Consider the following 25,756-nt stretch of genomic DNA (forward strand, 5'->3'; position numbering starts at 1 on the left):
TGCAAGAAAACTATTTTTTTTATAATGACGTATGATTAGACCTCTTGAGGACATGTCAGTTTTTAATTGTGATTGTTTAGGGGTTAAGCATTCTTTGTTATAAGCATTTGTTGGTCTACTAAATTGGGCTTTCCAAGGCAGATAAGTTTGCAAGGTCTACTCCAACTTAAACAACAGCAAAAAAAAAAAAAACATCTCACAGGTGGAATGAGCAGGATCTGAAAGATCCAAAATAAGACATAAAATCTCCAAAACCTAAGACATATTAGGCCCAAAAAATGTGAAAGACACACCTAAATCAACACAAAAATCCCCCAAATGATTAATGCGATTTGTAATTTTTGTAACTGTCATTAAGAATACAAAAACTGAAAAATATTTACATTTGTAACTTTTTCAAAACATAACTCGAAAAAACCTAGAAATGTGTGTCCCACTACTTATAACTGTAAAGTTATTATACAGAAGATCAAGAGGTGAAACAGCATTCAGCCTAAATTAGTTAAACCAATGGTTAAGTGCATACTAACACACAAGTCTTTTTCTTTACTTTTATTGAAGTATTTGCAACATTTTTACTGGAACTGTTTTAGTTCCATGGGACCATGAAAAAAAAATCATACAATAAATAAGAAACTTATTTAATAAAAGAAAAAGCTTATTATGTCTATCTTGAAATAGAATAAACTATTCTATTCTAAGTCAAAGGTTAATGTAATATTACAACATTACTGGTATAACAATTTGCTTAAATACAAGTTACACAAAATTTTATATGTTCACAGTCTTTTATTAGAAAAGGCAGAAATGCAAGACTTCAATTGGAATTGTCATTCTTGATCGATAATACATTTATCATGGTGATTACAGCAGTGTTTAAAAATACATTTTTGTCAGCACCACAAATCCCTTAACCTTTGAATCCTTCTGTTTATTTTCGAACTGGACTGATTTTATCGAGTGTTCTCTTGCCTCTCACCATGTTTTCCAGAAGATTTCCTTATTCTTAGTTCTATCTATGTATTGAATCAGTCCATTTAGTTCGAATCAACTTTCCTGTCCCTGCTGAAAAAAATACGACCCCACAGCATGATACTGCTACTACCATGTTTCACTGCGTTTCTAAATGTTAGCTTTCCTTCATGCATGTTTTGCATGAAGTAATTTTTTTTTGTTTCATCTGACCAGATTACATTCTCTCATACGTTTGCAGTATCCCAACAATATTGGCTTCAACAATCTTGCCATGCATTGGTAAAAATACTGGAGTTTTTACTAGCTGCATCTAACATCATCTAGGCAGAGGCCTGGAAATGAGCAGTTAATTTTATTCAGGTGGGTTGAAGTAGCAATGCTGCAGAATGGTGGCTCTTGAGGACTGGATTTTAGCACACACATATTTTCTTCCAACATTGCTCTGTGTTTAGCATTACAGTATACATCGTCATCAATTCTGTCCAGTTTCCCTCTCCTGATGAATAAAGGTGTTTGAGCTTTTAGCTCCATTTGTGTTCTGTTTTGGTCATATTATATTGGTTTTCTTCTCAATGCCAGATTTAAATGTTTGCTTATTACTTTACTAATTATGCATTGCATCTAGGCTCATTGTTCCAATGAAAATAAAACAATGAATAACAAAATGTCACTCTCAGTCATTTTGTCTTTTATAAGAAAAAAAAAGTACAATAAAAATGTAAGGTTGTATTTTGTATTTTTCTTTTTTTTAATCAAAGTATGTAAACCATTACATTGTGTTGATGGCTTTACAGTCTTTCACCAGCACCCTTCAAGTCTTCGTCCATCTGAGTTGTTAATTTATTACAATGTTCCACTATGTTTACTTAACTCGACTTACTGTTCACTATTTCACAGACTGAGTGGAGTTGAGGGGTTCTCGCTGCCAGAGTGTCATCAGACACTGTAGCACAGTTGTCTTCTGCAAATTGCCCTGCGAGATTTAAGTCATTTGTAGAGTTCTGACACTTCCAGAAACCGCATGACATTGGTAGACACTGCAGCAGAGCAATTCTTAACTCTCTGCACCGCAGGGCATAAAGCAGTGGGTTGACTGCAGAATTCAGTAGGCAAAGGGTGCTGCAAAAGGCAAAAGCTCTCTGCTGGTTACGAGTCAAGTATATAGAGACATCAACCAGCATGAAGGTGAGTACAGGGAGCCAGCTCCCCACCAGTATGAGGAGAATCAAACCAAAAGTACGAGCAAGCCGAATATCAATTCTCATGCGGGCCTGGCGGGCACCTGATGACCCCTGGAGGTTGGTCATGGAAGATTCATGACGGTGGGCCTTCCACAGGATCAGGGCGTAGGCCACCAAAATTAATGTGAGAAGTATCAGGATAAAGGTAGTCCAGCAGGCCAAGTAGGCTGGACTGATGAAGGGGAACAAGCATGAGCACGGAGGGTTAAGCACTGTGGGGCACCTCCAGCCCATGAGCGGCAAGAAGGAGATGAAGATGGTGATGCTCCAGAGAATCAGGAGACTCAGCGTGGCCCTTCGGCGGGTTAGCAGAACCTTGTAGCTGGATGCCTGGTGGATGCAGAGGTATCGGTCCAGCGCAGTCAGCAGCAAGCTCCCAACTGAAGAACTGAAGGCCATGGTAACCCCTCCTAACTTGAAGAGATATCCAGTTGGACCATCACAGCGGCGGAAGAGATGAAAGTCTAGGAAACTTGTGGTGAAGAAGCAGCTAGCGAAGACATCTGCCAGGGCGAGGCTGCCAATGAACAGATAAGAGGGCTTCCGTCTCAGCATCGCCGAGGAGGCAATAACTCCGAGGACAAGGACGTTCTCCATCAGTGTTATCGGACCACCTAGGAAACAAATGGTGCCAATGGCTTTTTTCTCCAGGTCTGTCAGAACCATGTAGATTTGCAGACTGTCACAAAATTCGTTGGCTGGAAGAAAAAACATTAAGGAGAAAGTTTTACATTAGGGATGCAAAGCCTCTTTCAACTGTGCAAGGCTGTCGTATTAACATGGACATAAATCTCAGAGAAACATTTCTGATGCATTTTAGTGCCAACATTGTGTCTCTTGATTGATCATTTCTTGCTTTTCTCTTTCCTCTGTTGTTATGTTTTGCTTGAGCTATGATAAAATATGGGACTATTTTATTATCTAATACTTTAAATGAACTCAAAGGAACATACCTATTTGTGATGAGGCGTTGGGATTCGAAGAATTTGAACAAGTTCTTTCCTTCACTTCCCCCATTTCAGATCTAGCCTTCTGATCTGCAGCATATTCAGGTAGAAACATATCAAAGTGTAAGTTATTTAAATCTGGAAGTCTTAGCATTGTTATACCAAAAGGAAAGAGGCATTACCAGAAGATTTAACATCCTCCTTTGATAACAGAAAATTACCTTGAGTGTTTTACATCCAGTTGATGACACTAGCAATTTCCTGTGGAAAAATAAATAAAAAAAGAGAATGTGCTTTTTACTTCACGCTCAATATTTATTCTGGAGCTTAAAAGAAGCATTAACATTTGAGAGTAAAGACAAAGACTCATTTAGAGGAGATGGCAAACAGACTGTGATCGTTACAGTGTCAGCTGATGATAATATTGCAGAGATAGTTGCCTGGGCTGTAGATTAAAGTGAGTTATAAAGCACTTTATGCTAAAGCTTCTTCTTGTTTGTTCTCTATAAATATTTTATTCCATAAGTTTCATCCCGATTCTTCCATGCTCTAATACCATCACGGGAACGCAATGTAGCTTTTATCATTGTTTTTATTTATGCTAGAGTTAGATTCACTTATTGTTTAATCAACTGAAATTACCATCAAAAGCGAGTGAATTTTAATTGCTCTTTAGAATACAGAAAAGAATCACAATTTTATTGCCTTTTCTAATTTTTATAACTGTGAAAAATGTTTGGATTTTATAAATATCAACCCTTAAAATGACTATGATAAAAAATGGAAGCTTACGTTGCATTTCTTGTATAATTTCATATCTATTACTTATAAACCAAACTATTTCCAGAACACTGTGTAAACTAACTGAAAACCTTTTTCACTCCTTTCGATTTTCTGGTATTTAATTAAACTAAACAACACACACACAAACCTTTGTTTACCTTTGCTGTGGTGCATCACGTGCATGCATGTATACATGCATGTACACACACGCACACACACACACACACACACACACACACACACACACACACACACACACACACACACACACACACACACACACACACACACAAACAGACGTACATAAAGTTGACACTACAATGGTGTTGTATCACCAACATGAAAGTAGGGCATTTAAGTGGCACACAAAGTTGGTTTTCTTATTTCAGGCCACATATTGAAACAAAAGCCAACAACCATGATGGATATAATTCTGAGGTCCATCAATTTATTCTTGGCCCTTGTTGGGAAAGTGATTGTCATGCCTACAAATTAAACCTAATCTTTATAATCTGTGTTTGATATACCTGATAGCGCCCTCCTTGACATCTGTGACATCATTTCTGCTCTATGTTTAATTGACTTTGTGGTGAGCGGTGAGTTTCTGCTTGCTGATTAGAGAAGAAGTTGTGCAAAACGTATTGCAATGTTGCACGGTTGGATATTGACATTTAGATAATTTCATCCTGAAATGGTCACTATTGGACAAACTGAATTCTGAAGTGATTAACACAGCCTAGACAGTAAAATGATTTAGTTTTGCTTAATTTACTGTTTTAGTATCATATAAATACAAAATGAGTATGGCCATGGCTATAATTTAACTTGTTAGCTGGTAAACGAGTGTTCTTCTCATGCGTGCTGTGTTCTATCAATCTAAAATCTCCCTGTTCAAAACGTTATTCAGATCTTGTGGTGTCCTATCTGTCTAGTATGCCTCTCCTGTGCTCCTCCTCTCGTCAAAGCTTCTTGCTCATAAATAGGCACAGAAATTGTGGTTACTTGGTTTCTTGACTAAATTCCAAGAACACGTCGATTTAATCTTTTCGTTTTGCTTAGCCTTCAATATTTCCAGGAATAGTGGAGTTTTAGCATTTGTAGATTTTGCATTTCAAACTAGTCTGTTACCGTTTTCTAAATTTATTTTATGGTTCAGTATTTTGACCGTTTTTGCCAAAATATTCCAATGCCAGCTGCTCAAAGCTTCCTTGTCTTCAAAAACACAGTCCTACAGTCTCAATTGTATCATTCTGAGGAATTGTTGAGTAAATATAATTCTCCACTACTCTGAACAGACCAATTAGCCATGACACTATGAACCCTTCTTAATTGTGTGTTGATCGCTTTTTCTGTCAACACAGCCTTGACCCCTAGAGGTACAGACCTAAAGGCGCTGTGCTGACACCAAGATGTAAGCAGCAGATTTTGAGACTTTGGACCCAGATTATTCTCTCTAGACCAGGGGTGCCCAAACTTTTTTGAGAGCAAGATCTACTTTTTTCTCTCACCAGCCGCCTGAGATCTACCTCATGACACAAAGACATAAAAATTGCAAATTAAACTCCATTGATTTATTTTATATGCGAATATACATCAGCTATAGCAAAAATAATAAAGTGACAGAAAACCTAATGCAGTTTCTTCCTCAATGAGATTCTGACACTGGGAGGAGGTTACTGGTTTCTAAGTCAGAGGCTGGTTGCAAACCTGACGCCAGCAGGTGTCAGTCAGTCATGGTAGATCTGAAATTTGGTTTGATGACCTCGATATGATTAACTACAGACTGATAGGAGGAAACAAAGAGCCCATTAAAGGTAAAGGCAAATCTTCTGAATTCGGGATATGATTAATTTAATTTCACATAATTATCGCGGTAGAATTTGTTAAAACTTATATTTGTCCTATTTGATGTTTGTTGTAATGTATATTCACAAACGAACGAGATAATTAGTCCAAGTATGTCGATTATTGAATGTTCAGAAAATACAGCGGGTGTATCGAGCCACAGCAAAGGTAAACAAAGGTAAAACAACAGACGATCAACTCAAAACCACTCCTACCTTTATACTGTCTGTCTCTTAGACGTTTAAGCACACCCATTGCCTTGGCAACCGCTTGCACCCCCCCCCCCTGCCCCCCCACAAGCCGAGCAGAGATTACTTTATAAACATAACATTCAGTCCGTTACAATATCACGTTTCCAGACTTTATATTTATTTCTCGATTATTAATAAGCTCTCAAGAGCCTTGCCACCCCTGTTGCCACCCCAGCTGGCGACTATGAATTCAATAAATAGTTATGGGAAATCGGACATTAAGCGCATGAATTTCTTTTTTCCGACAACTTTGAATGCAACACAATGTAACCTGACACCTACTGCTGAGTAGCGGGAAGTGCGAGAGAAGGACAGAGCGCGAGGCAGCAGCATGGACCTTACCACAGGGTCCGCCTTTCATTGGCTAATGCCCATTTTACATCACAGCGCAGCTGTCACGTGGGTTACCGGCTCACAAACTAAAAGATTTAGTGGGGGTAGCAGTACCCTCAAGAGAGGAGCGGCTGTCTGCTGTAAAAAAAATCAATGGATTCACTGTGCAGCCGTGAGTTCACCCACTAATCAGCCTTGACTGATTAGTTTTTCAAGAACAATCTAAAACAAGACTTAATCAGTTAATAAATAACTTCTTTTCTCATTTCATATTGTTTCTGAACTGTTCGTGCTTCGCAGAAGGTTTTGAGTCGATCTCGACATTAGATGATAAACTGAACGCCGCCAGGACGCTGAGACCAGCACGTCCTCCTCTGACTCCTTATTTAAACGTTCATAACTTTATTAAAGAACAACAACAAAAAATCAACATAACGTGCTCAAACAACAATTATAATCTCAGTGATTATTGTTTCAACAAGGTGTTGCGCAATTCTGTGCGTTTCGGTTCCGTTACTAGCAGAGCGGGAGTTTCAAATGAGCTAATCAACCACTGCTGCGTTCAGGAAGGCTTATTAATGATCGCAAAATAAATATCAAGCCTGAAAACCTAATATTGTAACGGACTGAATGTTATGTTTTTAACGTAATCTCGGGTCGGCTTGTGGAGCGCAGGAGGTTGCCATAGCAACCGGTGTGCTTTAATGACAGACGGAGAGTAAAAAGGTGCGAGTGGTTTAGAGTTGATCATCTGTTCGGGTTGTTTTACCTTTGATGCGGCTCATTGCAGCCGCTGTAGTTTCTGAACATTCAATAAACGGCAAACTTGGACTAATTACCTCGTTCTTTGTGAGTATACGTCATTTACAACAAACATCAAACACGGTAAATATGTTTCATTAAGTATTTAACAAACAAATGGCTTCTACCGCGATAATTATGTGAAATTAAATTAATTGTCTGATATAAAAAAATGGTTTGGTGCTTTGAGCTCAGAATCTGAGAGGCTTTTCCTCCATCAAACTATTTTTTTGCCTCTTATTTAGTGGAAATATTGATGCTAATGACACTTTCTCCAAAATAATAACCTTTTTCAAACTTTATAGCTTCACTGTTGAAAATGAGGCTCTAACAAATGACATTGAAATAAAGTCCAACATCTGGTTTGAGGTGATTCCTCTGGAACCTGTTGGAGGAAAAATATTCCAACTTCAAAAAATGAGCTTTAACCTAACAAAGCTCTGTTGTTCCTCCTATCAGGAGGCGCCATGTTAGGAAGAGAAGTGGAAGCTGCAGGATCTTCAGAACAAACAGGTCATGATGCTGGGCTACTGATTATCCCTCTGTCTGGACACAGGATCATTATAACCAGTTTAAAAGCTAAAATGAATGGTTATATGCCAGACATGGAAAACTGGGATGCACTCCATGCCATGATGTTCAGGATTTAGGTCTCATGGCTTCTCAAGATGTCAACATTGCAGCCAGTGGGCTGAAGGAAATACAGCTTTACTTTATAGCAATTCAAGAACTACCAGCTTTTATCGCTTTGCAAAAAAATTCATTAGCACAGAAACTCCAAAGCACACAAAGATTATATATATATATATATATATATATATATATATATATATATATATATATATATATATATATATATATATATATATATATATATATATATATATAAATTTTTATTTTTTTGTCATAGTACCCCCAAGAATTTAAAACTTTCACCCTTGCATAGGATCAATAAGAACAAAGTGTCTGCTGGAGTAAATATTATTGCTTTGCTTTCTTTGTGTTTAGTGAATGAAAAAAATAAAGTCAATAATAAACACATCCATTATGAAAACCTTTTAGCCAAGTACAGCATAATGGCAGTATCGATACAACTTCTACATCCTGAAGCCTGTCTGTTACAGCCTTACATTAGCTGAACAGATCAATTTGCAATGTGTGCCGTATCTGACATACATTAAAGATTTTATTTCACCTGAAAAGGCTTTTTACTAAACTGTAATCGTGTTAGCCACGCTAGCTTTTACTAAACTGTAATCGTGTTAGCCATGCTAGCACAGAGTACCGTGTATAAGTCCTAGGCACATTCGAACCCTCAAAACCATGAATGTCCGACTCACTCAGCCTTGCAAGAACAAGGCTGAACATTGTCAGAGGCTATAGTTCCTGACACCAGGTGTCAGCGGCTGTCCCTCCTGACACCAGGTGTCAGCGGCTGTCCCTCCTGACACCAGGTGTCAGCGGCTGTCCCTCCTGTGGACAAGATCACTGTGGACAGTGATCTTGGACAAGATCACTGTGGACAGTGATCTTGTCCACAGCTATATTTATGCTGAGGGTCTGAGGATCTGCTGTTTTCCTCATTGACTGGTAGCATTTAGCTGCAACTCTCACAATGTTAGAGGCATCGCGTGGCTAAAACATCTTGATGTCGTCCAAAAAAGATGACATGAACTTGTTGGTTCCCTTGTCCATTGTCGTGGCTGATATTTTGTGAAAATCCGGCAGAAATGCTAAACTAATCGACTCAGAAATCCTCTGCAGAGTCAGTCGAAACGAAAAATCCCATAGAAGCTAAGCTCTGCGAGGAGGTTAATGTGAGACATGAAGTCACGTGGGACTTTCGAAGGGCGTTTCTGGGCGGAGCTTGGTAAGGTCCATTGATATGGATGGATATAATGGACTGGACATTACGGGACTTATCGTGCGCCACACATGCGCCATTGCTGTCCATTGAGTCAACATTATGGGTGGTCAGGAAAATACCACAGTCACGCAAAGAATCTGAAAAATAGACGCAATGACGCAAGAAGCGACAAAAACTGAACTAATCATCAAACTACGGCTCCTACAGCATATTTAAAATAAAATGATTTACCAATATAAGAGAAATGTGCCCCTTCTTGCATCTTGACAGAACTAACAGAAACAAAATTGTTTATAGATTTGTATCACAGAGAATTTTTCAGTTTTCTCCTCATTTTAAGTCGTATTTAATAGATGGGCTATATCTGATAAATGATGGCACTACGAATATTTTTGTGACAGATTTCTGCTCGTCCTGCATTGGGATAATATGGTTTTCTGGACATAACTCAAAGAATCACATAGCGACTAATAGGTGCTGTCCAATCCAGTAATACAATTACCAGGAGTATGAAAGACATAAAAATAATTAACTATATTATATTAAGAAATTTGCCTATATTTAATCCTCAGTGCTACATGAAGCTCATTTTGAAACAAATGAAGTCCAATGTTAGGCCTGTGTAAGCTAGACGTGAGAATGAGACGTCTAGCTCATTGCAGCCGCTGTAGTTTCTGAACATTCAATAAACGACAAACTTAAATACTTTTTTATCTATAAAAAGTATTTAGAGCATACGTCATTTACAACAAACATCAAACACGGTAAAGACGTGTTTGATGTGTTTGATATATATATATATATATATATATATATATATATATATATATATATATATATATATATATATATATATATATATATATATATTTTTTTTTTTTTTTTTTTTTTTTTTTTTTTTTTTTTTTCTAGATCCGCCCCTGCTCCCATGAACACTGCGGTGGTTTAGTAGCTAATTTAAACTCCTGTTCTGCTCGTCAGTCGGTTTTTGAGTTGCCCTTTTTTTCTTTTTCTTTTTTTTTTGTTTGTTAATGGAACCGAAACGCACTGAACTGCGCAACACCTTGTTGAAACAATAATTACTGAGATTATTAATTTTAACACATTTCGTTGATTTTAAAAAAAAAATATATATATAATTATTCTTTTTTTTAATGAAAGCTACAAACGTCTTGGATCTTAGTGAATATTTTTGATCAAGCTGTCAGAAGAGGAAGTGCTGGTCTCAGCGTCCTGGCGGCGTTCAGTTTGTCACCTGCAGAGATCGACTCAAAACCTTTCCGCGATCGACCCCGGCCGATCGCGATCGACGTATTGGGCACCCCTGCTCCAAACCATTCCTAAGCCAAACCCATGTCAATCTCACCAGTTCACCACTGTTCCTTCCGTTAACTGGTTGTTTATAGATACTGGCCAATAAAGACCAGGATAATTCCAAAGGAGCTGGGTTTTGGGAGATGCCCAGTCGTCTAACCATTCAATTTGCACTGGTTCTGGCTTCCATAACATCAAGTTTGATGACAATATGTTCATTGCGGCAAAGTAAAGTGACTCTCAAAAGTTCAATTCTTTTCAAAATGCTAGTTTGTCTGTGATTAAGAAAAAAATAAAGATCAGTCACTAAAGCTTAGGAATTTGATGTGACATGTATGTAATTCAAAAGAAAAACACATTTTTATTTGGCAGGCAAAAAAAAGTGTAAAAAGCTGCAATTATCTGGTTATATTACTGTGAATACTTTTTAACAAAACATTTTTCAAAGCATGATCTGATTCAGATTCAGCATGTAAAGTTTCAAAGGGCCTAATTATACAAAGGGATCAGTCAGGAGAAGAGTATCTAAAATCTCATGTCTTTTGTCTACATGGGGGCATATACAGCAGGCAGTTATCAATATTTGGGGAATTATGGGGCAAATTTTAATTTAAAAAAGATCAGATCTTTCTCCAATTTGAATAAAACGGTGTAATGTAAACTGCTCAGAGAGGCAGCCAAGAAGACAAAAGCAACAATGTAAAAATTGCAGAAATGTTCAAGTTGTGTTCTACATAAGAGCTACAAGACAAAGTTATTTTTATCCATAAAAAGTATTTAGAGTTGGCCTAGATCTTCTAAAACTTTGGGAGGGGGGACCACTAACTGTTGAAAACAGTTAAAGTGAGTTCAGAGATGCTCCTCCTTGTTTATGCATTTAAGTTAACATTGTGCATGATAAGCAAATATGTCTTTTAGCTGGTCTCGCCATCTTTTGGTTTTGTAAAATTCATTTAAGAAATGAAAGTTTCTAATAAACTTATTTGAATGCACACATCACATCACCTGCTGTTCCATGGGGCAAAAACATTGTACATTGTAATTTTAAGATATGTTTATATTCCCGTTGCTTTAAATGCTTTTTTCTATACTTTTCATATTTCTGGGTTTAAAAATTACTTTTTGAAGCAGAAATTCTGATGCTTGCCCCAGATGTGAACTTGCTGGGCTGCCAGTCCATCTCATTTATCAAACGTGGGTCACATCTGGTGTAATTGTTGGTGACTTCTAGTTTCCAGACTGACTCAGGAGAGTCATTTAATGTAGGATATGTGCTGGGTGACTGTGACACATGGGGCCAGATATGATCTAATATGTAGTGCTGTGGCAACAATTACATCGTGATAGAAAGCACCCACGTATTAGTTTTTTTTCTAGTCAGTTTGAAACATTTATAACATGAAAATAAATTAAGCAATTTTTGGATTTCTAAGCAGATGTGTAGCTATTATCCTAACACTGAGGATTTTCATGTGGATCAAATAAATATTTATTTTTAAGTATTTTCTGTCCTTCTCATCTTTTCAAAAGGATCTCATCTCTAATGAGGTCTGTGCCTTGAAAAGTATTTAGTAAAAATCTTAAGCGGTAGCAAAATAATTACCTGTGATGGGTACAGGCTAAACATTTATAAGCAAAGTTCATTTGATGCCATGATACCAAGTGATGGTGCACTGCATCGTTCAAACATATATAAGGGAGTTGATCAAAGGAGTTTTCAGTAAATTCTTTATTTTTTTGAATAAAGAAAATACATTTGATCCGATTGGTGATAGTATTTCTTAACGTGCAAACTGCTAATGTTACGCCACCTATGTTTTCATCAGGAAGAGTCTTGACTAACAGGGGTTCATGTAAGAGCCATGCATTCTTGCAAAAGCTGGGCCAGCAAATAAAACATTATTTTTAGAAGAAAGCTAATAAAGGTCAATTTCATTTTCTCCATTGTTGAGACCAAAAAAGGAACATAATTCCAAAACAACATAGAGAACAATATGAGAAGAATAACACTAGCTCTTTCAAAACTGATTAAAGGAAAAATAATAAAGATAATTAGATTATATTAAAGAAGGTACAAAATGCAGAACTGCTATTGTGATTCATAAAAAAAACAACAAAAAACATCAAGACGCTTTAGAAAGTCATTTCAACTAGATATCTGTTAAACTAAAAACAGAGAAAGTGTTGAAAGCTTACCTTTTTTTATTTCCCCCTGCTTGAAAATGTTAACGTGACTACAGGACTTCACCAACTCAGTGGGTGGCAAAGTGAGCGTGTGAGAGTGAAGAAGATAAGGGGAGGAGACTGTGGTGACACATGTAAAAGGAAGGAGGTGTAGCCTGAGAAAGATAGAAAGAAAGACAGAGGTGAAAGCAGAATATTGGCTTGCAAAATATTAAGGCTGCAAAAGGAGTATGCTATTAAACTAAAATTGCTTAATTTACTGTGAATATACTGTATTAATAAAGCTTACTTAAAGGTTTCTAAAATCCTATTTCTGTAGTGATTATGATACACTATTGACAGAAGGAGGGTACTTGAGGAAGATTGAAAGGTACAAGCTGTGAAATATAATCAGGAAAGGATACAAAAGCACAATTCTGGATTAAGCATTACCTTAAGACAAAGAGCATTTCGGTTGTGCATGAAGTGTGTTTTCGCACCAAGCTGTGGTTTAAAGCCACAAATCACCAAGCATACAGTTCAGGAAACATTTTTTTGCATTTTATTTTCATTTTTACATTTAGCAGCTCAGCTTCCTTTGTCTTCTGTCACAAAAACAACTATAGCAAACTATTTAATCAATGTTAGTGATCAGTAATCTGCTTTTTGTGGATAAGATTCACGCTGTAAAACACTCAAAAACGAAAGCAGTGATTGGAGGCATGTATACAGAGAAAACAAACATGTATGAACCGGTTTTGATTTAAATTTGGTTTCTTTTTCAACACAGATTTGTTTAATTTTGAAGGTCAAATAAGTTGTAATACATTACATTACAAAGAGAAGTAAGCGCATTAACATCGAGGAAACAATGTAGTACTGCTTAAATTTCAACAGGGGGCATTAATGCGCTACCCTTATTGTGATGATGCTGCCTTACAAAAAAAAAACTTTGCTCTGTCAATCATTAGATAAAAGCTGTTTTTGCCACAAATTTAGGTCTTTTAATTTAGATTTTGTCCCCTGGGTGAAAAAAAGAAAGAAAAAAGTTTAGGTCATTTTTTTATATACAAATTAATCACAAACCTGAGGCACTGCAGATAAATTAGAAACCTACTTTTGACTCTCAAATAAAAAAAAGTGTATTAAGTAGAGCCATTGGTTGAATTAACAAATACAAAAATAAAAATGATTAAAAGTACAAATTTTGTTGTAGATCTAACCAGAATGTGCTACCGGGTGGTTTTACTGTTTTAAAAGCAAAATTAGGTTTTGTAAAAAGTCATTAATAGCAGATAGCACCCAAGCTGTGCCTTCTTCTTCAGTGACCCAAGAGATGAAGCAAACCAGAAGACAGAAAATGCAATTAGGAGTTGCAATAAGATTTCCTCTTTGTCTGTCCAGGTGGAGCATAAACACAACAGACAACAGGACAGACTAAAGCCAATAATGTCCAATTATTTGTGAGATTACATCATGATGTTACATAACCCCACTTTTAGAAATCTCTGGACGCTAGCATCAGGGCCAGCTTTACAACTTCAGATTGATTCGGCCTGAATCCATTAATCAAATTTCCTCCCCTCATTTCCAGATAGCCAGACCTTCAGGGAACGGTATCAGATCAGTGATGTGACAAACAGAGGAAATCAAATGACACATCAAACAAAAAATGAGATTATGAACTGGTAAAGACTGTAACTGCGTTGGATTATTTTCCCTTTTTCTGTACTGACTCAATGTTTCTACAAGGAAATTAAGTGGGACATATTACAACCGTACTTTTTCATAGATAAATATATTTTCTCTTGAACAGAAAAGGTTAAAAATGACAAAACTCACTTTGACGTGTCATTCAAAATGGATTTTTTTTTTAAAACATGGACCATTAATCTGTTTTCTTTTGACAAACTTTTACTTAGATTTACATTAAACAGAGCCGTTTTTAATCAATTTGGTTGTTCAAAATAACAGGAGTTGTTAAACCATATTAGGTATCTCTGGTTAAAATCTTGGGGTGGATTCCCGTTTATAGATGAGCAGCTTGAACTGTTTGGCCATGATGACCATTGCTACGAGGAAATATGGGGAAGCTTGTAAGCCTGAAAACATCATCCCGCCTGTGAATAGGGGTGGCACCATTATGTTGTGAAGGGACTGTGCATTTCACAAATTAGATGTCATCATGAATAAAGAACATTAAACGGAAGTACTGGAGCAACAGCTAAAGACTTCGGCCAGTGGGTTAAAGCTTGGGCGCAAATCTGTTTTTCAAATAGACAACGACCACAAACATACAGCCAAAGTGGTTACAAAGAGGCTCAAGGATAAAATCGATGTTTTGTAGAAGTCATCACAATTTCAATCCTATCAAAGATTTATGGGCAAAGCTGAAAAGGCATGTGTGAGCAAGGCAGCCTACAAACATGCCTCAGTTATGGCAGTTCTAGAGGAATGGGCCAAAATTCCTGCCAACTATTGTTAGAAGCTTGTGGGAGGTTATACAAAATGCTTGACTCAAGTGGCACAGCGTAAGGGCAATGAAACGAAATTATAATGAAGTGTATTTAAACTTTTGGCTTTGAAGAAGGTAATACTAATTTTTTAATTCTCTCTCTCATTTGCATTTGGCAAATAGAAAACATGTCTGTAATCAGTAATTGACCTAAAACGAGAAATGCTTATTCTGATGTCAGACTGTGTGAAATAAATGCATATGTGTTTTTTTAATATAGTATATGTAAACTTCTGGTTTCAACTGTAAATCCTCCCTTATGCCTCATCCCAAATGTAATCCAGTGGATTGAAATCTGGTGACCGGAGAGGCATACAGTAACTAAACTCACTGCCACGTGTAAAAAAAAAAAACACTATTTGAGATGATGTGAACTTTTTTTCCTGCTGAAGTAGCCAACAGAAGACGAATATACTCTGTTCATAAAGAACTATAATGTCTACAACAATACGCAAGTAAACTGTGTTTAAATGATGCTCAATTTCTAGGGGACCAATTTGTGCCAAGAAAATATCCTGCTCAACATCACCCTACCACATCAGCTTTGACCAATGATAAAAGGAGTGATAAATTCCATGTTTTCAGGTTATAAAATGCTGACCCTATCTGAACATTGTAGCTGAAAACCAAACTCACTGGACCAGACAATATTATTTTATCTTTTATTTTCCAGTTTTAGTGAGCCTGTCTTATTTGTAGCCTCAGATTCTTGTTCTTATTACAGGGGCGAGTGTGTTCTTGTAGCCCATCTGTTTCAAAATTTGACATGTTATTAGTGTTTGAGCTTCTATTTACTTTTTATTATCTTGACCAATTCTGTCAATAACTACACTACATTCAAAGTCCTTCCTTTTATGCACTGACAGAATGTTCAGCGGATTCTGTCACTTGAATGCACCGAACTGCTATCATGTGAATGTTTGATATGCTTTTTGTGTTAGGCATTTGTGAGCAAAGATTCTATGTAAAAACATATAAAAGAAAGAACCCGAGGAAGAGGGAGGTAAGTATGCATCATCACTTTTCTGCAAAGATGATGTTACACATAAAACACGAAAGTCTAGCACAACAAAGCAAACCAGCAAAGCAGTGACAAATTTGTTTTGGGTGAATCTGGAGAACCCTCCTCTTCACCAGTTTTCACCAATTGTCTTTCATGAATCTCAGACATGTATGTTGCCATACATCTATTCATTTTATTTTCATGTTAAAGGCCAGCTTAAGAAACAAAACCATCTGAATGCTGTTCAACACACTGTTGCTCTCTCCTGCTACTTCACCACTACATGTGATTATCTAACAGCCTGCCTCTAAGGAATTTTACTGTCAGAAAAGTGTGTTTGAAAAATCGATTTGCTGCTCGGAAATACGTCAGAAAGGGTTGGCTGTATTTTATTTCTGCAAGTACTAGATTTTTCTAACATTAAAATCTGAGAAGTTGCCCTGGTAGTACTATATTTTGCCACTAGATGGCGGTGATACTAGTATCACTTGGCAGTAAAACATGGTAGTCATACGGTAGTCACTTTTAGTTAGTTGGTAATGGAAAATGAATACTACGGTTTTATATTTTATTTGCCCATCAATTTTGCGTTATCTTATGAAATTATTGGTATAATAATGTTGAAGCATTAGACTTTATGGAGAATAACTAAGGGGTAGCTTATTTTCAAAATACTTCCTTAGGGATAATTATGTCTGACTTTTTATTTCACAAACTCTATTTTATATGGAGGGTTTTTAGAGGAAAGAAGCAAACCTAATCAAAAATAAAAGAAATACAACTTTTCTTAGATCGATGTAGTTTGACAAATCAATGTGCTTAGTCAGTGTGACACCCAAAATTCAATTAGATGAAATTACCAGTAGAGTTTATGCTTTCTATGTTAATAAAAACAATTGATGACAGTGTTTTTATTGTAAAACCAGTTGTATTGTCAACTGAGTAAAATATTAATCTTTTAAAAAATTTGTCAAAGTAGTAAGAAATCCAGAGTCCAGAAATTCTCAGGATTTGAAAACTGGCTAAATAATGAGTGAAGTGTAAAAAAAAATGTTTGTATGAAATCTAATTTTAAGAGAATGTCTGAAAAACAATTGAGGTATTTATGAATTCCCTGTCAAAGCCAGATGGGAGGAGAAAATTTGAACTTTCAGTGGAAAAGAGAAGTAATTACTTGATTGTATTTCAACAGCAGGCCATGTGAAACTGCTTTGGTTCTTTCCCACTTCTCTAAGTGCGTCAGATATCTGAAAGTATTCAAATTCAGTGACCATTTAGACTGAGTGTTGCTGTAAATGACCCATACAAATAGTTCAAACCCCAATCCTTCCAGTTCCATCTGGGAAACAAAAAAAATCAAGCAGTCTTTATTCCATTCCAGTTTTCAGTACCGTATGGCAGTCCCCATCCTTTTTTATCACCGCAGACCGGTCAAGGCTTGGCAATTTTACTGCGGCCCGAGGGTGGGGGCGTGTCACATGACACAATTTTCAATTTTTTGAGCGGATTTTCCCCTTATGACAATCTTAGAATGTTCCGAGTTCTAAGATTGTCGCATGCGATAATCCTAACCGATCATCCTGCAGTGTGCGGTGTGTTACGTAAGTCGGACCGCTCCCGTCTAAAATCGGGCATATTCAACATGTTGAATTATGTCTTGGCCCGATTAACTCAGGGTGAGGGGTTTTCCCTGACTGGGAGCAAGAACTCAACCTGTTGAATGTGACAGGTGTGTGACACACCTGGTGGCTACCTGTGTGTCACAGGTAGCCACCAGGTGGCTACCTGTGACACACGTGGCTATAGGTAGCCATTCTACGTGGCTACCTATAGCCACGTAGAATGTGGCTACAGCCACATTCTACGGTGACGTAGAATGTGGCTACGCACTTTCTACGTCACCGCAGAAAGTGCGGTGACGTAAGCACGGAGGGGAATCCCCAACAGCTGACATGGCGCAACTGAGAGCCCGGTTTAATGCATAGTAATAGTGCGGCTGCTCCCGGAGTCTTTTTTTCCCTTTTTGTTATGTCTTTTATCGCTTAAAATAAGTCCACAGACTATCACTGTTGCTTGTACATTGTCGGACATGTTTGGTACTCTAAATTCACAAATGGTATGTTGGGGGGTTTTACGGGATTTTCTTCAGGGATCGGGATGTTCGTGGGTGAAATCGGTTCGTGTGTGGCGTGTAGCTCCTGCGGCCTCTGCTTGGACACACGAACCGATCGAACCTGTTGTACTTTGATCGGCTGGTGTCATGTGTGGTCACAGAGGTTTAGAAAATCAACCTACAATCCTAAAATCGTGCCGTGTGAACCAGACTTATAGGACTCGAACTCTACTCCTCTCCTCTCGACCACTGCCCTAACGCTCTCTGACTCTGGTCGTAATGGTAATGTTTACACATCCCTTCAAAATAAGATAAGGATGCGCCACAAAAACGAACATTTTACTTTAATGAAAAATTTAACTCAGAAAACGACAAATCAATGGGAGCCCTGAGCTAATTTCTCTGCAACAAGACGGTCCCATCTGGGAGTGACGGGAGACAATGACACCCGAAGTGTTGCTGCTTATGCACAGGGTGCTTGGTCTCTACGTGGCGAAGCGGTTTGAATGTTTCATTGCCTCATTAACGATCCGTTCGCCGTATATCTTGCAGAGCGGGCTTGGAATGTGGGAATCAGTATGGTGCGGGATAAATCCATTCTCATGTCTCACGACCTTGTCCCCTAAGCAAAAAATAAATAAATTCCCAAAGTGTGATCTGCTTCTTACTCATTTTGTTGCTTGTGGGATCAATGTTGGCGCTCAAGACGTAACCTAGAGAATCAGGTAAAAAAAAAAAAAAAAAAAAGATTCTCCAGACTCAGATAATACATAAAACGGAATTATTTAATTATTTCTTGTGGGCCGTAAACACATGACAACATTTGGAAACTGATATGTTGTGTGTGTAACCTGTACAAACCTCTCAGTGACCTACTTTCCATAGATAGCTGACTCCTGATTGGCACAACCCCCTTCAAAGGCTTTGCTCTAAGGCGTTCCCTCCCACAATTCATCAGCTGGGACTGGCTGCTTGACACAGTGTTGCATAACCCCTTTAAAGTCCAGACTCTTCAAATAAGAAAGGTTAACTTGATCGTGGACTTGGAGATTAGATAACCTTTCATGCTGGTTGTCTCGTATACTGTAGACTTAGATCTCCCATAAAAACCTACTGGAACATTTTTAAGGTTAGCTGTAACGCCATTAGCCAAAGTCCTCCAACGCCCTAGGAGACAAACAAGAGTTGGGAGTTTAAAAATAAACTTTAAAATGTTATTCAGTGACTTGTACAATCAAAATGAGCAAACAAAATACACCAGACAGACTTTATATCTAGTTTTTATCATTCCAAAATTACAAACTGTTATGTTGCAACCACACTTTATTATTGCACGAAAGGATCAATTGATTTAATCCATGTATACAGTTGTTTAGTGAAAGTCTCAGTGGTTTGCTAGGAACCATTCGTGAGTAAACAGAAAATGAGATCTTCACAAAAATGCCTAAAACAGTTGAACATATGGGTCTTTCACATTGTTGTCTGAGTCCGAGTTGGGTCTTTGCCTCTCAGCTTTCAAACTGGATTATGACAGAAAACATAGTAATAATCATCTGACAAATTCATAAAGTAGCTCATTATAAACATTTAACAAATTATGACAAATGACACCTGTTAACAATCAAGAAGAATTGTAAAACAGAGTTTCAGTGTGAGCAAGACGTTTTATCACCTAGAGAGGCGTGACTGTGGGGGGATGGGGCCTTTTCAGTTTGAACAGCCTGTTGCTCAGCCTCATAGCAAATTTAACCTACATAGATACGAATGCTGACAAAACACACTTCCTGTGACAGACATTGGATGAGACACTTTAAAATTAAAACTATTTATATTGTTTGTTGACGCCATTAAACATAGGTTCATGTGAAGACACTGCATACATGTAGTAGTGTTTTATGCGTCAACGAGGTCTTTTTAACCAAATTTAGTATGAAATATGTGAAATTTTTGAGGTGAAAACAGCTGTTCAGTGTTGTTTTTCCGACTTCTCACAGGAAATACCCGAAAACAGCCCCAACAAAGGAAGGGGGAGGAGGATTAGCGATTGACGTCAGCGCTCTGGCAACAGGCTCGAATGCGTCTGCTCTTCTGGTCGCCGATTGGTCGTTCGCCTCGGAGGCAAGACACGATTGGTCAGAACTGTTAGCGCAACGAATACATATTTGTGCTACAGATTCCATTTTGTTGCAGTTCAGTGTCGGGAGGGAGAAGTGGCGTATTTACGGCCACTGGTAACAACATATAAGCCTCGAGAGTGACAGATTTGTAGGAAATATAGCTTTGCTGTTCTTCCTACGGTATCTGCCGAAGGAAATCCGAGGCTGCGTATATTTTTTTTCGACGAAAGGCTTCAACAACAAAGCCTGAAGAAGTCGGTAAGCGAAGCAGCAGCTTTGTATGCGGTCGCCATGTTGAGTTCAGTTTCTTTGTTTTGGTTGGGTGCCAGACTGACTCACGTAGACGTTTAATGAATTTGATTTTTCAGAAAATGTTTGTAATCACGAGTTAATTACAACATAAAGCGGAATGAAATTCGACTAGATGTTTTAGATAAAAATGCTCATGCATAAAAAAATGTTTTCAATCGACTCTGAAAGAATTAAGCAGTGAATTAATTTGGTTTCGTTATGTAACCTTTTTAAAAAATTACGTCATTTTAAATGTAATGTTATGATATCTAAAATGGGAGGGACAACGGTGTTCGGGCTGCAGTCTGTTGATGACGCACTTTGCAAAACAGTCGAACAACAAGCAATGAATGCTTTGTTCCTTCATTTGATGGGCAGTTGAAGCGTTATTACGTGCATTTTTGTTTCTCTGCACATTCAAAAACACATTTCTGTGCCGTTTTTTTTTGATTTCACAGGCAGTCGACTTCTTGGAGCATCGTGCGCCGAGGTGAATTGATGTTCAGCTCGGCTTCACGGCAAAACAACGATCATTGGCACATGAAAACCTCAGACCTTGCTGGACACACAAGTGCAGCGAGAAGTAGACAGAGAACTACTTCGAGGACCTGGGGACCGACCGGCGGTGAAAGATTAAAGCAGGATCTCATCGTCTTCAGCCTGACAACAAAGAGGTGAGCTGGAGCTGTTTTGCTCCTGTGGATGGGGGAGGGGCGCAGCGCTCTGGTGTTGCTGCACGTAGGCGCTGTTTTTCTTCAAGGGGGCTGAGTCCATTTGCCAATTTTTACCCCCCCCCCCCCATTTCTACTCAAGTGTCACAGAATAAAAGCCTGCATCAGATCAAAACACATCACAGAATGCTGTGATCAAAACAAAAAACGGAAAAATAAACACGCAATAAATTGGAGACGGGAAGTTGCGAAATACGGTGCTTGCACTGTGGTTATTGCGTAAGTAAATGTAGGTAAATGAAGCTGAGATTTACTCACAAGCCAATAGCAATGCATTTTCACAACTGTGCACCCGAATGACGTTACGATCTCCTCCTCTAGGTGACAGGTAGTACAGAAACATGGGAGGTGGAGAGAGGTACAACATTCCAATTTCCCACCCTGAACGCCCCAAGAAGAGCCACCAGCTCGGCAAGGCCAAGCAGAGGAGCCGCGACCAGAGCGGAGCGGTAGTGGCATCCGTGGGAGGGGCGGGGGGCCTTCACCATCACGGTCACCGCCGGAGCGACAAGGGCACCACCTACCACAGGTCTCCGGAGGCACGGCAGGCCGCGTCTGTGGAGAAGAATGCCTCTGTCCGTTTCGCCACCACCTACGATCAAAACTGGGAGGGCGCAGTGTCTCACCTTAATACGCTGCTAGCAACTCAGGGCAGCCCGAGTTATGCAGGGCCTAAGTTCAGTGAGCCGCCCTCGCCCAGCGTGTTGCCCAAACCTCCCAGTCATTGGGTGTCTTTCCCTATGGGATCCTGTGACCACAGAGAGATAATGGCCTTCCAGCTAAAGAGCCTCCTGAAAGTGCAGGCTTGAGATAGAAACCTCCACCTCATTTATATCGAGCCAATTACGACTCTGTTTAGGCACTCGCTTTCCAGGAACACCCCGTGGTTGTAATAGATTTCTCATTTTTGGCTTAAATCCTCTCAAAGTTGGGCATTTGTAACTGTTTTAGAGTTTTCTAACTGTTTTAAAGATATTACAGCCATGTGGCCTTGCTGGTTGGCCCTGCCTTTAGTGGAGCCAGTTTCTTTAACTGATGACTGGATCCTTATTTTTATTTTTTTTAACTTCTGTTTTGTTTTGTTCTTTTTAGTGTTGGCTGTTAAAGCAGATTGAGTGTCCTTTTCCCAAAATAGGGGTTGTATTGTAGGTCAGGTAAATTCCAACACTTTTACGGTCCATTTCTGTGGACAGACACTTGTTCTCTTTTACATACGTTTTGAGGTTGAACCTTTGGAGTGAGCTCCGAAGCTTCAGGTGCTAAAGTAAGTTCACATTTGTAGCACTTGTTTGTTTGTTTTTTTCAAAATCGCCCCATTTTATTTTCCTAGATATTACTTTCCTTGTTTGGAATGAAAAAGGCACTCAACTGCAGTTCTGCAGGGAAAAAAAAGCTGTTTTATTTGACATGAGCTAGTAGCTATGTACAGGACAAGCTGAAAGACTGACCTCAAAGGGTAATAAGAGACCATGGCACACAGGCCTTGGACAACCAACTCCTGTATCCTTTTTTTTATTGCGCTGTGCGCACATGCACTATAGGAGTTGAGTGTGTCCAAAGCCTGCTACACTCTATCAAAGCATTATTTTGTACAAGTCCTTTTGTTGTGATTGAAAGCGCTGTGTGTAACCAAAGCAATGTTATTTGCTGCATATTTTTCACACCCTCTGTGTGGTTAATAACTTCCACTCTCTTGCCTCTGTGGTGAGCGGACATTTCCTTACTGTTCATCTCTACAATCAGTACTGTTACTACCCTTCAGTAGTCTGTCTCTTCAGCACGCCGGTGCAGCCTTAGCATGCGGAAGAGGGCCTCGCTCGCGTGTCCCTTGTTAGCTGCACCCGTTTGTGCTGAAGCGAGAGAGAACTAAGGAGCTTTTTCTTTAGGGACGTGTGTGGCCCAAGGGTCTCTGCGTGGGACAGAAGGCTGATGTTTGTTTACAAGTTCTGTCTCTTATTGACCATCCGATTATCGGCACCCTTGTTGCCTGATGCCGCTGCCTGATGTTTACCCTCTTGCACTGTAATCAGACTTACCCTTAAAACGGCAGGTTGGGATGCTAGATTGAAATGCAATGGACTATCTTTATGAATTCTCTATTTTATGATTTTTGGTCCTTCGTTAAGGCTCTTTTGTGTTTGTTTTTTTTTTATTTTCTTTTCTTTTCCCTTTGCAGAGTTGAAGCTGTTTATGGCCAGCATAGAAAATAACAAAACAAAGAGATTGTGAATTGTGTTCAGGAGCCATGTATATAATGAAATGTATAAAGTTCTTGTAGCATATGTACATTTACAGGCCATGTTTGATGCCTGTCTGACAAAAGTATTTTTAGTAATAACACTGAATGTATAAGACATGCTAAGGACGTGTCTTAACTTCAATACTGAAGAATATTTTTGTTAAAAAAACGTAAAAAACTCCCTTCATGCCTATAGCATTTAACCGTACCCAGCACTGTTATCTTTACGGAGATCTTGCACATGTTTTTTTATTGTTTTGTATTACACAGTGTAGGGTGAAAGATGCTTAGTGCAAATTATATAAAACAATATATATAAAAAAATAGTGATTGGATTAAAGGAGACTTGCTTATTTAAGGATTTAAAGTTTCAATCTATTTGCATTTTATAAGCTCGACACTCAGTTGACAAATGTGCCTAAGTTTAACCCCTGTTTTATCTGGTAACTATCACCAAAACTGTTGCTGTTTTTTAGCTTTCAGGTGATCTTCCGCCATCTGAAAGTTAAACTCGGCTCAGTACTTTTATTGACAGAATTTTGGTCTATTTTCAAATTCCTCCCCCCTTTTCTTTTGGTCACATGACATAGCAAAGTCTCCTTACTCTAAATTGTGAAACGCAAACAAAAACAATTGGCTGCCAATTTCTCCCTTTGATAAGTCACCAAGTATTTTGAGACATGCCCTTATTAAGATTGGTTTTAATTGGTGTTAAAAATGTGATAGAATGCACTTTTAAACTGACATCAAAGTAAAAAAAAAAAAAAAAACGAAAATAAATCCCTTCCCTCCCCCCATGTTTGTCTCTCCTTTTTCTGTTTTCTCCTATTTTACAAGTTTTTACTTATTTACTTGTTAATATTTATTACAGTTTTTATTAGAAAATTACACCCTAAGTTGTTGAAAAAGATATACAATTTATTATAATGAAACAAACAAAAAAACCTTTTTGGCACTGTTATATACAGCACTGTGATTGTTTTCGCATCAGATGCGGGATTCACACATATCAAAAACTGTCCAGGTAGTTTAGAAGAGCAGGGGATGAGAATTCAACTGGCAGTAGTGCAATAAATCATATCAAGTGCAAAGTGTTGAAGAGGAAACCTGGGAGCAAAAGCATAAAGAAGAGAAGGACGATGGTTCTGAGGGATCCAGATAAGATAAGATGGACCTTAATGTCCTAAAGGAAATTTATCTTGGATACAGACTCTGCTGCAAACTACAAAACTATGACCTTCATATTACATTCACAAATAAAACCATTTCTGTAATATTACATTATATGAGATATAAATACAGAGTCTCAGTACACCATGTTATGAACACAGCAGGCACATTGCACCGTCTCATTTCAAGGTATTTCCGTTCCATGGGTGCTACAGAAGGTGACTGGACTTCTCTTCATGCGTTTCTTGAAAAACTGATGTAATTCAGCAAGTTGAACTGTCCTTGATGACAGAGAACCTACACCCTCACTGTCCTTAAGGGCTAATGTGATGTTGCAAAGTGCCATTAAAAGGCCTTTTAGATGTTTTAGTGCTTTTATAAATTCAAACATCAAAATTCTAGAGTTGTCACATCAAAGTTCAGATCTATGCCTTATTTAAATTTTGGGTCTGGAAATAAAAACACATTTTAATTCCCAAGGGATCTGACAGAGATGGGAATATTTCAATCTCCAGATGCGCCTGCCTGATCCACCCAGGCTTATTGTTGCGACTGAAATGGAACATATACTAAAAAAAAAATCCGGAAGCGGGTGATATTGTGTTATTTTATCTTGTCCAAAAATAGTTATGATTTAATTTATAATAACAATTAAAACATAAAACAAGTGTGCTAACGTCTTCTGTCTTGTAACCACTGAAAAACCAAACTGAGGGTTTCTGAGAACTTCACTTCCTCATTTTAGGCCAAGAAAAGAGTTATCCTGCATTACTTGTTTACTTGTTTTTTTAATGCTTGTTTGACATATTGTTAAATATGTATTTCAGAATATTATGTAGTCATATATATATTACTATTATTGCTAATATTGGTGGTAGTAGTAGTATAAATTCCTATTGTGTTTTGCATTTGCATTTGAGGGCAATGTTCATGGATTTCAGATCACTTGATTTGTTATGTCAATCTAGATAACGAACTGTGCCCAACGCTGAACTCAGCAGCTTGCCTGGCCAGTAATGTGATTTTGCAGAGACAATGTTTTTGTTCTTTAGAAAAA

General features: G+C 38.1%; 2 protein-coding genes across 5 annotated transcripts; one reads left to right on the plus strand and one right to left on the minus strand.

The window, feature by feature from the left end:
• Positions 1–1,694: 1,694 nt before the first annotated feature.
• cnr2 (cannabinoid receptor 2) lies at positions 1,695–12,634 on the minus strand. Of its 4 annotated transcripts, none has more exons than XM_008431083.3 (4): positions 12,554–12,634; positions 3,385–3,424; positions 3,170–3,253; positions 1,695–2,914 (listed from the first exon to the last, which is right to left on the minus strand). In XM_008431083.3, exons 3-4 carry the CDS (start codon positions 3,231–3,233, stop codon positions 1,842–1,844), a joined length of 1,137 nt encoding a protein of 378 aa, XP_008429305.1. In that variant the 5' UTR covers positions 3,234–3,253; positions 3,385–3,424; positions 12,554–12,634; the 3' UTR covers positions 1,695–1,841. The 4 variants fall into 4 exon arrangements, with proteins under 4 accessions (XP_008429305.1, XP_008429304.1, XP_008429306.1 ...); XM_008431082.2 differs by lacking the exon at positions 12,554–12,634 and adding an exon at positions 6,007–6,076; XM_008431084.2 differs by lacking the exon at positions 12,554–12,634 and adding an exon at positions 6,007–6,030 and having other exon boundaries at positions 3,346–3,424.
• Positions 12,635–20,324: 7,690 nt separating this feature from the next.
• pnrc2 (proline-rich nuclear receptor coactivator 2) lies at positions 20,325–24,326 on the plus strand. Its single transcript, XM_008431081.2, has 3 exons — positions 20,325–20,526; positions 21,018–21,233; positions 21,612–24,326. The coding sequence occupies exon 3, from the start codon at positions 21,632–21,634 to the stop codon at positions 22,097–22,099; it is 468 nt and encodes a 155-aa protein (XP_008429303.1). The 5' UTR covers positions 20,325–20,526; positions 21,018–21,233; positions 21,612–21,631; the 3' UTR covers positions 22,100–24,326.
• The last annotated feature ends 1,430 nt before the right edge of the window (positions 24,327–25,756 follow it).

The sequence above is a fragment of the Poecilia reticulata genome, chromosome 16 (genome assembly GCF_904066995.2).
Source record: "Poecilia reticulata chromosome 16, P_reticulata-male-v2, whole genome shotgun sequence".
Taxonomy (NCBI): domain Eukaryota; kingdom Metazoa; phylum Chordata; class Actinopteri; order Cyprinodontiformes; family Poeciliidae; genus Poecilia; species Poecilia reticulata.